We start from the raw sequence: 13469 nt of genomic DNA, 5'->3' as shown, positions 1-13469 counted from the left end.
TGGGGGCTCCGCTCATGAGAGCGAAGAGCTTTTCGCCGCGGAGCTTTTACTGGCGATCGCCGGACGGTTGTTGTGTGTTCCCCAGTCACAGTCACAGCAGTCATTTCATTTGTTTTCGAGTGCTGCTTGGAGTTGGTTCGCCCGCCGATCCGCCGTTAGTTACTGGCTCTATATTAGCTTAGTGCCTGCGTTTAGCTGCGAAAAACCGAGCTACTCTCTCGCGTTGTCGCCGCTGTCGTCTTGTTTGTGAGCGTGTGAGTGAGTGAGTGCCGAAAAAGCGAAGCAAAAATATACATAGAGCAGAGAAATAGTTCAAAAATAAAATGATAAAAAAGAGTTGCTATTAAGTGAAATATATACATTAGAAAACGAAAACGCTGACGAAAAGCGGTTACTCTGTGTGACTGCTACTGTGTGTTGCCAGGCAAGCATCTGTTCTGAAATAAAGCCTCTCAATTGTGTTCATTTGCATTGTGCAAAAAAATAAAATAAAACAACAAGCTGTCGTTGTCCCACAGTCAAAACAATAATAAAAAACAGCTGAAAACAAAAACAAAAAAATAATAACTCAAACTAAACACGAACGAACACAACCGAGCGGCAGTTATAATTATAACAAGAAAAAATCTTTAAAATAAATGATTTTTTTTGTGTAGAAAAAAGAAGAAAAAGTCAACTGGCAAAAGATCACGAATCGCGGTACACCAACACAGCTTCATACTTGTCACCGGACGGAAAACGGAACAGTCGATCTTCTATAACTGGAACATAACAGTGATCGAAGATGAATGAACTTCCTGTGATGAATTCGAAAATAAATACCTTCTTTGAATGAATTTCCTAAATATTTTACCAAGAAATAAAGACGCCAAAGATAATTAATTTATGTAAAGTAGAGATAAACATAAAGTCACCAATGAATACTTCTTGAAATGAGTTCACTTATGTGCTCACCAATATATAAAATACAACAAATATTAATATTTAACTTCTTTAAATTCATTTCTATCAAATACATAACAAATAAACCTTTTGTTTTTTGGTGAACTTACCAATTAATACATTTTGTAAAGAAACTGCTTAAGAGTTCACTGTAGATAGAGACTTAATTAAAATTCATGAATACCAAAAACTAGTTCAATCTATAAAAGTTCGACTGTACCTTCGCACACACAAACACACACACACACCTCCCACCGGGCACACACACTCGCTGTGACATACACACGCCCACGAGGCAGCTCTGGAGATTTGCACAAGTGCAAAGAGACACAAAAAAATAAAATAAAGACACAGAGAAAAGAAGAAACGAAAGGGGGAAACCAAGAGATCCGATGCCAGCCTTGACTAGAGCCCAAACTAAAGTAAAGTCTGTTAAATAATTGCTCGGAAATTGCACAACGATGTTTGATTGCAGCCACCGAAAAAAAGACAGATACCAAGAAGTTTCGGGGAAAAAACCCGAAGGCAACGATGCTTGATTGTTTCATAATTGTGGAAATATATATATAATCAACTGACTATGAGCAAATAATGAGCCTTGGTACTTAGTATTTCTTATGTTCTTCGATGCAGGCGATCCAGTAAGAAAAACCAGCAGACAAACTCACGGAAATGGATTACATTGTGAAGGCCTACAAAGATTGGAAACTGCATTCGCAGGTGAGCAATTGAATAAGTAATATTAATTAAAGAAACAAGGCGAGCAAGGTTAGGGATTGGTGTCAGTCATAATTATTATTTCCAAGCCAAGATCAGGAAACAGACAATTAAGTTGTAGACGAAATCACAATTGGAAGGCGACAAAACTACTTACAAATTAAACTGAACAAAAGCTGCAAATGAATGGGGTGAAAAAAAAAAGTTCATCAACAAAAGTTCTATTGAGCAGAACTGCTAATTTACTGGCTTTATTTAAAACAAATACAGTGTATTTATTTATACTTTTAACAGCTTTGGAAAGTGAGTGTGTTTACTTGGGATTTAGCTGGCTTACTTTTATTATTTACTTCTAAAACAAAAGTTTATTATTATCATAAAAAAGATTTAGAAGGTTGAAAGAAAATTCTTTTTTATTTGATATAAAATATATTTTCTGAAGAATTCTTTTTTGGTATTTTTCACTACCCAAAATTTTATTTAACTCGAAGATTTCTTTTAGCTCTCTTTTATAATTATGTATCTATGATTCTTTTATAATAATTCCATACAAAAATAGTATATATACCACTCATAGATCTCGCTATAAGCCCGGCTTAACAGCTTTGTGCCAATCGAAGTGTGTGTGGAGTGTGTGTGTGTTGGCCTGTGGCAAATCGGTTAAGATGACGCCAATACTTTGTGGCTTTCTTGCAGAAATGAACTCAACTTCTGGCTTGGCTCTTTGCCGATCATTAATATTTCTGCCTTTTATTTTTTTTTTGCACCTTTTCTGTGGATTGGCGGGGTTTCTTGGCCTGGCTGCAAAGAATTCGAATGCGAATGGGAATGGGAAAGGCTGTGGAGTCACGGCAATAAGCGGTCGTTAGCTCTTGACTTGGCTCCGCTCCCTGTGAGTTTGTGGCTTTCGGCCAAAGTCTAACCAAATGCAATACACAGGCGGGGTCACAGTAATAAGACATCTCTGATAACTACAATTGGTATGAAGAAAGAAGTGGTACTTATTTGGAAAATTAAATAAATCAAAGAAGTTTGATATTTTATTATATCAAAGAGAGTTCCTTGAAAGAGGAAAAAAGAATGAATTTAAATCACTTTTTATCTTGTGAGCCATCATTAAAAAAATACTTGAATTAACCAATGAATATTCTATGACAATTTCGTAATTTACCAATGAATATTCTACAAAAATGTTTTGATCAATAGTTCAATATACCATCAAGGAATTCACTTATGATGGTATACTCTACAAAGAATACTTTGTAATAAATTTACTAAATAGGCATTACAAATTATTCAATAATACATTGATTCTAATTTCTCAACCCGGTCTGTTGAAAAAAACCCCTCCACAAACATCGCGATCAGTGGGGACACAGAACACGACGACTTGGAGTGGAGGAGCCGGCAGTGCTTAACCGCATTTAAGAAAGACTTGGCGGAGGGGAAAGGCACTCGGCAACACAACGGACAAACAAAATAAAATAAATTATTCTGTGAAACACGATCATGTCGAAATGGTCTCGCATTACCCAAGAAAACCACTCCGAAACTTTGAATGAGCCTTACTCAGTGAGTGCTTTGAGTTGTTTATTTTTCGCTGCGAGTATTTTGCCATTGCGATTAATCCGCTGAGTCCGAGTGCGAATGCCACCAAAGTGTGCTAAGATCGTGGCCAGCGAACCAGCGCGATGAGTAAGCCGCCAGCCGGCCACGAGCACATCTGGCCAAAAGCAGCAAAAGCAGCAAAAGGCAGCAGCAGCGGCCACTAACTTATGCGGCTCTCTGGTTGGATTGCAAATTGCTAAATTGGAAAAACATATAGCAGTGCTGCAGCACACTCAAAAGCACTGCAAGAAAATCTAGCCAAAAATGCAGCACATAAATGGTTAATTATTTCATTTCTTAATCTTTGTTTAACAAATGAGATGTCTTAAGAAGTTGTCAAAAATCTCTCACGATAATTAAATATAATAATAATAATAATTGATACATTCATCGAACACAAATTTTACATTAAATTCACTTTTGATGAATTCACATATAATTCTTATTAGGAATAAAAAAATGAAGAGTTCTCAAACTTATAAATAAATATATCAAAAAATATGTATTTTGTTTTTATTATACTATTTAAAAAGATTGCTTTCCAATAAATAAGGTTAAATCACCAATGAATAATTTCGTTGTAATTCATTAAAGAATGAACACTTTATGATAAATTCACCAATAAATTTGTGTGTTCATCACTAAAGAATTCATAAGTTAATAAATACCCTAATAAATAAATATTCACGAAACTTATAATAGTAATTAACACATAAATTCACCTACAAATAAATGGTGTTTCATTCAAAGAGTTTACCTATATTTATTAACTATTGTTAAAATGTGTTATTCATTTTTTCTCCTGGTGCTAAAAGCTCGAACAAGTTGGAGTCGATCACAAAATGCTTTTTATACGCTGGACTGCAGCCGCTAATTGGGCCAATGCACATTATATTGCACAAAAAAGTATCAAGTTATTTCTTGCCTCCGCTCCGCATTCCATTTGCGATTCTAAAAATATATCCTTAGCCTTGAAGATCCTCCGCCTCCTGCAGCGACGACGGGTTCAATGCTCTGCACATCCGGTTTGTTTGCTTGGCCATCTTGGATTCAAGCATTAGCCAAGTTTTGTCCTTCAGTTACCTTTGGGTATAAACAATATGTACATTTAAATAACACTTGTAATGGGGCGACTGATTGCGAACACCTTAACGGGGCAGTGGGTGGCGTTGGCCTTCGTCAATCAGTTAACAAAAAAATAAAAAAAAACTGTTCCACACACACCTGCAGCGATCCGCTATGTTGCCCGATTTGGTAAATGGAAAAATGTTAAAATTGGTTAAATGCTTAAATGCGGGCGTGCTAACGAAACGAGGTTGGGTCTACGCCATCGTCTATTACTCACGGCTATTTGGTTATTTTGGCGATAACTCCAGTATAATTAAGTCCCACGTCAATTTGGGTCACGCGCCCTGAGTTTAACTATTCGTTTTTGTATTATAATATATAGTATTCCATATGGGAAGCAAGACTTTTATTGTTTTAATTTAAGTCTATTATAAAGTATGAAAAATAAATGATATACAAGTTGTGAGATAGTTTCCTTGGTCTTGTTCTATTAACTCAAAATAAGAATAAAATCTTTTCTCGTATTAAAAGTTTGCTCTTTATTTTAATTCACAAATTATTAATAGACATTTTTGTTGTTGTATATTTTTCCTATGTTTAACACATTTAAAACCTATTCAATATACTATCCTTTATAGAGCCCTTATAGCAAAATATAGACACCAAGTCGAAGTCTATTTTTATATATATGCAAATAAATAAGTCACGATAATGATTTAAGTAGAGACAATTAAGTTATTCCATTCCGGGATCATTGAGATGAAACCTTATATATGGGCTATAAGTGTGCAGGAAAAATCACCTTTTTCTGATGATTCTTGATCTTGGAAAAAACCCCAAGACCCTGGATGTGACCAAGATCTGAAAACCCATTAAAAGTTCATCTTTCGGGGGATGCCAGTGAGTCAATCTCCGCGATTGAGATAATAATTATCGCTCAAAATTCTCGCGACTTCCTGCTGCACAGTGTGCCTTTAAATACTGGTTTTTGGATTGTGTCTGTGTTTTTTTTGGGGTATTCTATTTTTTCCTTGGTTTTATTTCTGATTACCAGCTTTTCTATATTTAAGTTTAGGTTTTTGTGTATCGTGAAGCGGTTGCAACCGGTTCGAATTGCTTTGAATGAACGTTGAAAAGTCAATCCACAGAAATTCTACGATTGATATGCGTTATTGTCTCGATTGTGATTGTGACGGCATAAGAAATACTAAAAAATCAGCATAAAAATGGGGAAAACAATTCACAAATTGACAATGATAAGTCCGGCACTTTGTTTTTGAAAAGAAAAAGGCGGATTTTTGTATTGATTTTGTTCTGCTTTGTTTTTTTCAAGAGGATTTAAAATGTATATGTAATGATTTATTGAAATTCTTATATCTTTGGGGTGTGTATTAGCCTTGACTTTTACCCATTGGTTTCTTATCAGACTTTTGAAACGTGCTGATCGAACGATTTTGTGGCCCAAAAAAGCCGTCAAATTCCATCGAAAAGCTTTTTAAAATGCCCTTGTATGTGCATTGTTTGACGTTCTATATAATTCTGTATAATATATACCATATATATGGGATTGATCATAAATTGATCATAAACAAAGGCGGCGAAGGCAAAGGCAATCTTATCATTCGAAATCGTTTGTCATCAAAAAAACAAAGGAGTGCACTGAAAGAGAGAAATAAAGCAAAAGAATCATGAACTTAAACAAGAGCATTGGGAACTGAAGGCATAGTATATAATTAATAGGTGAATAAATCATATTGATAGTCATCTGATGGCTTCTCAGTTGTTTCTTAATGACAGAGAGCGTATATGATGTATTATGAAGCCAAGCCGAACAATCAATCACACGCTCGAGTGCAGCGTCATTAAGAATTAAAACAGCGTTTTATAGAGATTGATAGTACTTGTACTTTGCTGCAAAACTGAAGAGTTACTTATCCCACAAAAAATAACTTGTCAAAGTAGTTTTTTAATTTAGATTATAATAATGTGAAATATTTTCTGGTTTTTCTACTCTGTTCCAAAGAAGCGTAATGAAGTGGCAACCGCAATGACCGCAGAAATAAAACCCGGATAACTGATCTTAAGGTTTTTTTTTATAAATGAGAGGTATATACATAGTCCCGTGGCAAATAGTATTTAATTATTACACAATCTTTGTGAAAATGTGTGAAAAACCCCACAAATACCAAACAATTACCATGAGCTAAACCAGTTTTGTGTTTCAAGGCCTCAGTCAAGAAAAAAAACATAAACTATTTCCGTCTATAAGTTAATGTTGTAATATTTACACAATTATCCAAAAAGTTATTTTTTAATGAAGTAAAAACTCAGTTCTTCATAAGCCTTTGAAAGTAAAATTGTAGCTTAACAAATATATTTCCTCATCTAAAATAGAGGTTTTACAGCGATGAATACACAAGTTTTTAGTTGTTCTCTTTCATTTAAAGCCCTTAGTTAATATGCCCTCATCTTAGTTAATTACAGGGTGAACTTTTTGTACAGATATCTAGTAGTTTTATTATTTTTTTGTAATTTAACTTCCCCCTTAAATACCTTGAATATCATAAAATGTCACGTTGATAAATTTATGAATTGTAATGCCGCGTGCAGTTTGCACGTAGCCCGCAAAAACAGAAGTATTTAAGGGTTCCTATATTGTATATAGAAATATATATTAGAATCAGACAATAATTTAAGGCATTTACCATCCATCCATTTCGTTTATCGCTAAGTATAAATAAACTTAAATCAAACCAAGACCACTTAAGACTCTGGACACTTGACTTATGGGCCTCGGGGGTTATACAAGCGGCGACAATTGATATTGATACTTTTGTCGTGGACAACTTAAGTCCCCTTAAGTCAGTTTCCAAGGGGACTTTACTGGGTAATTCCCCCTGATAAGTCTATGATTTGGTTGGATGCAAATTTTTAGTGACTTATACACGTGATTGATCTTTTCTAGAAAGAAAGAAAAATGTTTACTTCACTTTACTTCTTGAGCTTATATAATCGTCTCCACTATCTATAAGTTATATGCCAAGGATTGTTTACCTATCAAAAGCTATTTGTTTATGATTAGGGAAGGTGAAGAATCGATGTTAGTTGGAGTTTATATAAGGTAAATAATGACTGTCTTTAGTCCAAGGATTGTTTGTTTATAAGAAGAAGTAATTGTGTAGCTGAATCATCAGTTTCTGTGAGACCATATCAATATTTATGGAACCATCAACTTGCCAAGAAGAATCCACAACAGCTCACGTGTTCCTCGCTCTTTGTTTTGTCTTTATATCAGAATATTTTCCCCCTATATCATCATACATGCTTCAGATAATGAAGTATCTGAATAGATATATGGAGCTTCTTCTAGCTTCGGTGTCGCTGTCACGTATTCGTACATACAAATTGTTTTTGGTGCTGTTTATCAATTTGCAATTCCCCATTTTTGGGTGGCTTTAATTAATACTAAAGATAGTGCCTCGGCGGCGGTGTATTCAACCTTCGATTTGTAATTTTTCCAACCGCAATTGCACAATTCCATAAATTTTTGAGAGCTGCCCCGAAAGGCAACAACAAATTGGAATAGATTACGATGAACGATATCATTAAATTTATGAGTATGTGCGAGCGGCATTAGCTGGATAATTTATGGCTCTGATTATGGGCCATTCGATTGGCCGAAAAAATGGACTAAAGTCTTTGAAACGTCTTGACCTTCAAGCACTCGTATGGAGTTCTTTGAACGCAGATGATAATTAAGCGACGAACCCCGAACTTGATGATCTTCACAGATCTCAGGTGACTCACAGCACAGAGAAGAAGCCACTGAAGCATGTCTAATGTCTCAATTTCTGCGTCTGAGCTCAGTTAGAGCCAAAGTGCCAAAAAAAAAAGCATTTAACATTCATTTCTGCGCCAATAAACGCGCTTCACAAAGGCGATCATGTCTGGGCTATATAGCTCGTGTGCTGATCATTAATCAGGTGTTTCGCTGCGAATGGATAATTGTGTGTGGCTTTCACCGGGTACACCACGGCGTATGAGAATTTTCCCCGACCATTAGAACCGGTGTCAATGACACCGCTGCCCTTTGGACTGTTTTCTTTTTTCGATCCATGCCTAGTGCTATGATCATCCGATAAAATCCAATCTAACTATGCGAAGTCTATGCGTATCTTGAGTGTGTGTTCTTATCTGTCGAAGCTTATCTGGCGAATATTGGCCAAACATAAATAAACTGGCGACCAATACAAAGAATAACAGTCAAAAGGCGGCAATAGTGTCACCAGTTCTTGGTAAAATATTACAAATAAATAAGAAAGGGGGATTACTTTAAAAAAAATTCAAAGAAATCCCAAAAAAAGATATAACCAAACATAATTTGTGGCAAAAGAGACACATTTGGTAAAGAAACATTTGTACAATAGCTCAAAACATGGCAAATGTGAATTAACAACATTGTTGTTGACCTTAAACGCGCCCGGTTTCTGCCTCTCCTGGCTCGTGGACCATACATACAATGCAAATATGCGGTAGTAATAATAGTACAATTGTCCGGTGGCCACAATGCAATAGTGCAGCAATATTACTCAGTGCTCAATGCTCACAATGCTCACCGCTCAGTGCTCCGTGCCTGGTGCGGTGGCTATCATTAATAAATAAAGTCACATGTTAATTATCAGCCAGCGGCAGCCGCTGCTAATTTCAATATTTGCAGCCGCACCGCCAGCAGCAGCTGTTACTTTGTTGGGACACACAAAAACAATAACAAATCGAGCGACCTGCTTTGTTCAAACAGGTTCGAAACCGACTAAATATATACAATACATTAAAAGACGTTTACGTAGTCGCCGGCGGATCACGTGAAAAAATTATCCCCCGCCAGGCGGAGAGGCACAGGTAACGACACAACTGGGAAATGAGCAATGCCTCTGATGTTTGACACAAAAAGTTAAATTCAAAATAAAAAGTTAAGAGTTGTCCACAGTATGCGTTTAAACAACAAGGTTGGGATCGCCCCTGAACAGAGAGAACACTTGTTTCCAACATGTTCGTCTCATCATTTTTAATAATAACAAATAAACAAAGGCGAAACAATAAACATTCAAATATAAGAAACTTCAAACCACATATTCAAACTGCGCGCGCTATCGCTTAAACTGAGTTGGCAGCCCCGCAAACTTAATTATCGGTGTATCTCAAACAAATCGATAGCACCGATAGTTACATCAACGTTTTTGCAGCTCTAGTAAATATGTAGTAAACGAAAACAAAAAATCAAAGTCACAAAAAAACGAGTGCAAAGGCAAAAAGGTATTTCAATCTGAGCCTGAACGGGTGAATAATAGTGCGACTTAACCGCAGATCGCGAGGGAGGCGGCAGAAACTCGGTGGGAGGTCGTCCCCTCCCACTCTCTATCTCAATCTCGTCTGTTTGCTCTCTCCCACACTCTGTTTTGAATAGTCGTCGCCCCATGTGTGCGTGCAAGTGAAAGGTGGGGAGCCGTAGCCGTAGCTGGCGGAGTAACTGAAACAGTTGCAGTTACCGTTGCAAGCGCCAAGGAGCGGCGCCCAGGTGAGTGGACGCTAAATGCATTAAATAATGCGGAAATTAGCAACGGCACACACTGTCTTGGCGGTTGCTTATGTGTGTGCGTTACGTGTTGGCCATGACATCACTAAAAATGACGGCGGCCATCTCCAAAAATCTGTTACAGTTTAAAAGCTACTTAGAGAGAGATACATATCTTTGTTACTTTGCAAGGAGTATATTATTTACTTATTTACAACTTTCTCTTTCTTCCAAGTGTTCATTTCTCAATGAACGAGTTCATTCTACAATTCCGACTCATTTATAAATAGACGAGCTTAGCTATTTAAGGAACACATTTAGTACTTTAGCCTTTCCCTTAAAATCAGACGCAGATTCAAAACATGATTTCATGTTTTTGTTCAAAATAAGTAGTCAAAAATTAATGTATTTTTTAATTCCTTTGCAGTTTCAAGAGATCGTACCTGACATGGATGACACCGAATTTATGTTTAATGAGAAGCAATCAATTCGGGACTCCTCGAGGACCCTCAAGCGCTATGGCAGCACCTGCTGCAACAGCATGCGGAACAATGAGACACTCATCCGGCACATTGTGGAGAAGACGGACACACTGCAAGGCATTGCCCTCAAATACGGATGCACGGTGAGTTTTCTTTGTGACAAGGTAGAGAAAATGATCGTATGCCACATTTGAATTCATTTTTCATCCAAAGAAGCTCTAGAAATGCTTAAAATTCAATGGATTTCTCAGTTTATACAAATCTTTTAAAGAAAACCTTTCCATGGCAATAGTAATTGGAAATGTCAACCAAACTGCGAATAAATTCTATTGATTTTCGAATTTATGGGTCATCATTATTATCCACCTTTGGTTGGATAACAGAAATTGATTCTGGCTTCGCCAAGCCAATTATAGTCACGCTAGCCCTTCACCTTTTTTGGGGAACTCTCAAGTTCTGCACTTGTTTTCCCATATTTTTAAGATTAATTCATATTTTACCATATTCATTGATTTCTTGGCGCTTTCTCTCCATCTCTCTCGCTCTGGGGGAAGCTCCACCAGTGCAGTAAGTCGAGTCACGCGAGCCCTTTTAAATTTTAAATGTCAACTTCACGGGGATTTGAATATATCGATTCAATAATGGCAACTGTTGCCCCGGGCAACTCCTCTAAAGCTCTCCCAACCCGCACAGTTCTAGGAATTTACGACCAAACCCACACCTTCACACGGATGGCGGGATGTGATAAGTCTAGAGTCCGGAGTGACTTGGACAAACAGAAGATAGCGGACATGATGTGGGAAGGGCCAAGCATCACTATCTAGCATCTAGAATCTAAGATGTTTATCAGAGTTTCTTATCGGTTCTGGGGGACCCGTGGAAAATGCTGCAGGCGGGTCTACCCTCAACTCTGAAGTGACAGTTTACTGCATATGATTTATGTCTACGTGATGAGCTTCATTGTTTAGTTAGCACTTTGCCAATATTTAACTAGAGTCCAGATTTTGGGTTTTGAGTTTATTGACTTGACAAATCTTGAAGCAAACGTCTAAAAAAGCACTGCATTGCCTCTTGACCCGATTGGCCATATATGCGTCGTGAGGGGGCACTCGGTTATCCAATCCAATCGATCAATCGTCCGTCATTCGTCAATCAGGTGTCAGCGCGAACAATTGCCCGTAATTGATGATGAGCTCCTCCATGTATTGCCTTTCCAGACAGAGCAAATAAGACGCGCCAATCGCCTCTTCGCCTCAGACAGCCTGTTCTTGCGTCAGTTCCTTCTGGTGCCCGTGGAGAAGACCTCGCCGTATTATCCCCAGGTGCCTGGCGGTGGCGATGCCATAGCCGCTTTCGATGCAGTGCTGGCCACACCACCCGGCACTCCCGACGCCAATGGACAGCGGGAGGCGCATAACAATGCCAACAACCTGAGCCAGAGCAACAGTTTCATCAACAGCAGCAGCAGCGGGAACAGTAGCAGCAGCAGCAGCAGCAGTGGGAGCAGCAGCAGCTGTAACACAAGTGGCGTTCCTCCCACAACCGCGGGATCGCGCTCTGGCAGCCAACAGCAGCAACAGCCACCACAGCGTCCTTATTCCATTGCCGGTGAACTGCTTATGGGCCAGCCCGGAGACGAGGATCCCGCCATGATGCATGGACATGGTGGCTGCGGTGGCAAGCAGAGCAAGAGCCTGGACTCGGTGGCTGCGATGACGCCCGAGGAGGAGAATAGGAAATGCATGAACGACTTTCTTAACAAAATAGACAACACCATCTCCGAGTCGCGCAAATATGTCGAGCGTTCCAAGGAGTAAGTTCTTGCTTTTTCCTTTCCACTGCAAGTAAATTTTTCAATTTCCCTCAATGTTCACTTTTAAAATGAACCATGTGGAAAGAGAACTCCTACTAATCTTATACTATTAACGATTCCACAGCCTGGTAAGCAGTCAGAGTGATGCGGACATCTGTGTCAGTGCCAGCGCAGACATATTCCCGCAGCGCCGCCATCCTCTGAACAACTCCTACAAGACCAACAATAACGACCGTCCGCCGCAGTATCAGCGTCACAGTTCGACGGGCAGCGGGAACTCCTCAGATACGGCGCATCTTCTGAACACGACGCAGACGCGCAGAGTGCAGAACTCGTTAAAGCGACTGGAGAAGCAGCAGGACGACTTCTTTGAGTTGTAGCAGCTGCCGCAAAAATCTAGCCTAATTACGCTGAGGTGTTAATCTAATAAATCGTTTTAAAAATGCCGCGCATTCGGGGGGAGATGCCGCACTCTAAATGTAATATGTATAATATAATGATATATATATATCTATATCTGTCGACACATATGCGATATACCTTACAAATACGAGAGATACCTATTAAACAATATACATAAGCTGTAACACTGAGCTAAAACCTCAAACTAAAACTAAAAGAACCCAGAAACTAAGCGCTGCGCTCTGTAAACCTGTACTACGATGACAAGGCAGTTATGTTCCCCGTTTTATGCCGCCAATTTGCTTGCAAAGAAGCCTTCTTTATTGCCCATTGTCCTCCTGCCCCACATTATGTTTACTTTTTTGTATGACTTTTAGCTTTAATCGCACTGTGTATAAATTTAGTTATGAGAATTATTAATGTTAATTGTATATATATCTATATGTAGTCGCTAGCAACAACAACAACACGAAATTGGCCAACTGTTGACGTGTATTTTAATTTATTTCATAGCTTTCCCCAAGTATTAATTCCAAAATTCCATTTTGTGCAATCTGAACCTACAAAAAAAAGCAAAGAAAAAATTGAAACCTTTACGAAAAGAACCTATATCCCAGGAAAAACTCAATATCGAACTGTGTGTGCACTCATATTCGAGCCAAGTCATGTTGTTTGTGAGAATGTTTTATAAAAATACAAATAAAGTGAGAATTGTGTTGGAAAAATGTTGTGTTTTTAAGATTTGAAAATATGGGGAATACTAGAAATGTATATTTATTGAATATCATATCAATTTATGTATCAAATATCGATATTTCCTGACATCCCTTTGGTGAACCACAGGAATTTCCAGGTAGCGGAGCAT

At 38.1% G+C, this 13469-nt stretch overlaps 1 protein-coding gene across 6 annotated transcripts; it reads left to right on the top strand.

The window, feature by feature from the left end:
- Positions 1-13329, top strand: red (LysM peptidoglycan-binding domain-containing protein red). Of its 6 annotated transcripts, none has more exons than XM_020956258.2 (5): positions 1-254; positions 1576-1662; positions 10335-10532; positions 11607-12202; positions 12327-13329. In XM_020956258.2, the coding sequence occupies exons 2-5, from the start codon at positions 1615-1617 to the stop codon at positions 12580-12582; spliced, it is 1098 nt and encodes a 365-aa protein (XP_020811917.2). In that variant the 5' UTR covers positions 1-254; positions 1576-1614; the 3' UTR covers positions 12583-13329. The 6 variants fall into 6 exon arrangements, with proteins under 6 accessions (XP_020811917.2, XP_020811919.2, XP_020811920.2 ...); XM_020956260.2 differs by having other exon boundaries at positions 75-258; XM_020956261.2 differs by having other exon boundaries at positions 75-424.
- Positions 13330-13469: the final 140 nt, after the last annotated feature.

This window comes from Drosophila serrata, unplaced genomic scaffold (genome assembly GCF_035046125.1).
Source record: "Drosophila serrata isolate PLE 108 unplaced genomic scaffold, ASM3504612v1 contig_382, whole genome shotgun sequence".
In the NCBI taxonomy this organism is placed as follows: Eukaryota; Metazoa; Arthropoda; class Insecta; order Diptera; family Drosophilidae; genus Drosophila; species Drosophila serrata.
This window is presented reverse-complemented; position numbering and strand designations above follow the sequence as displayed.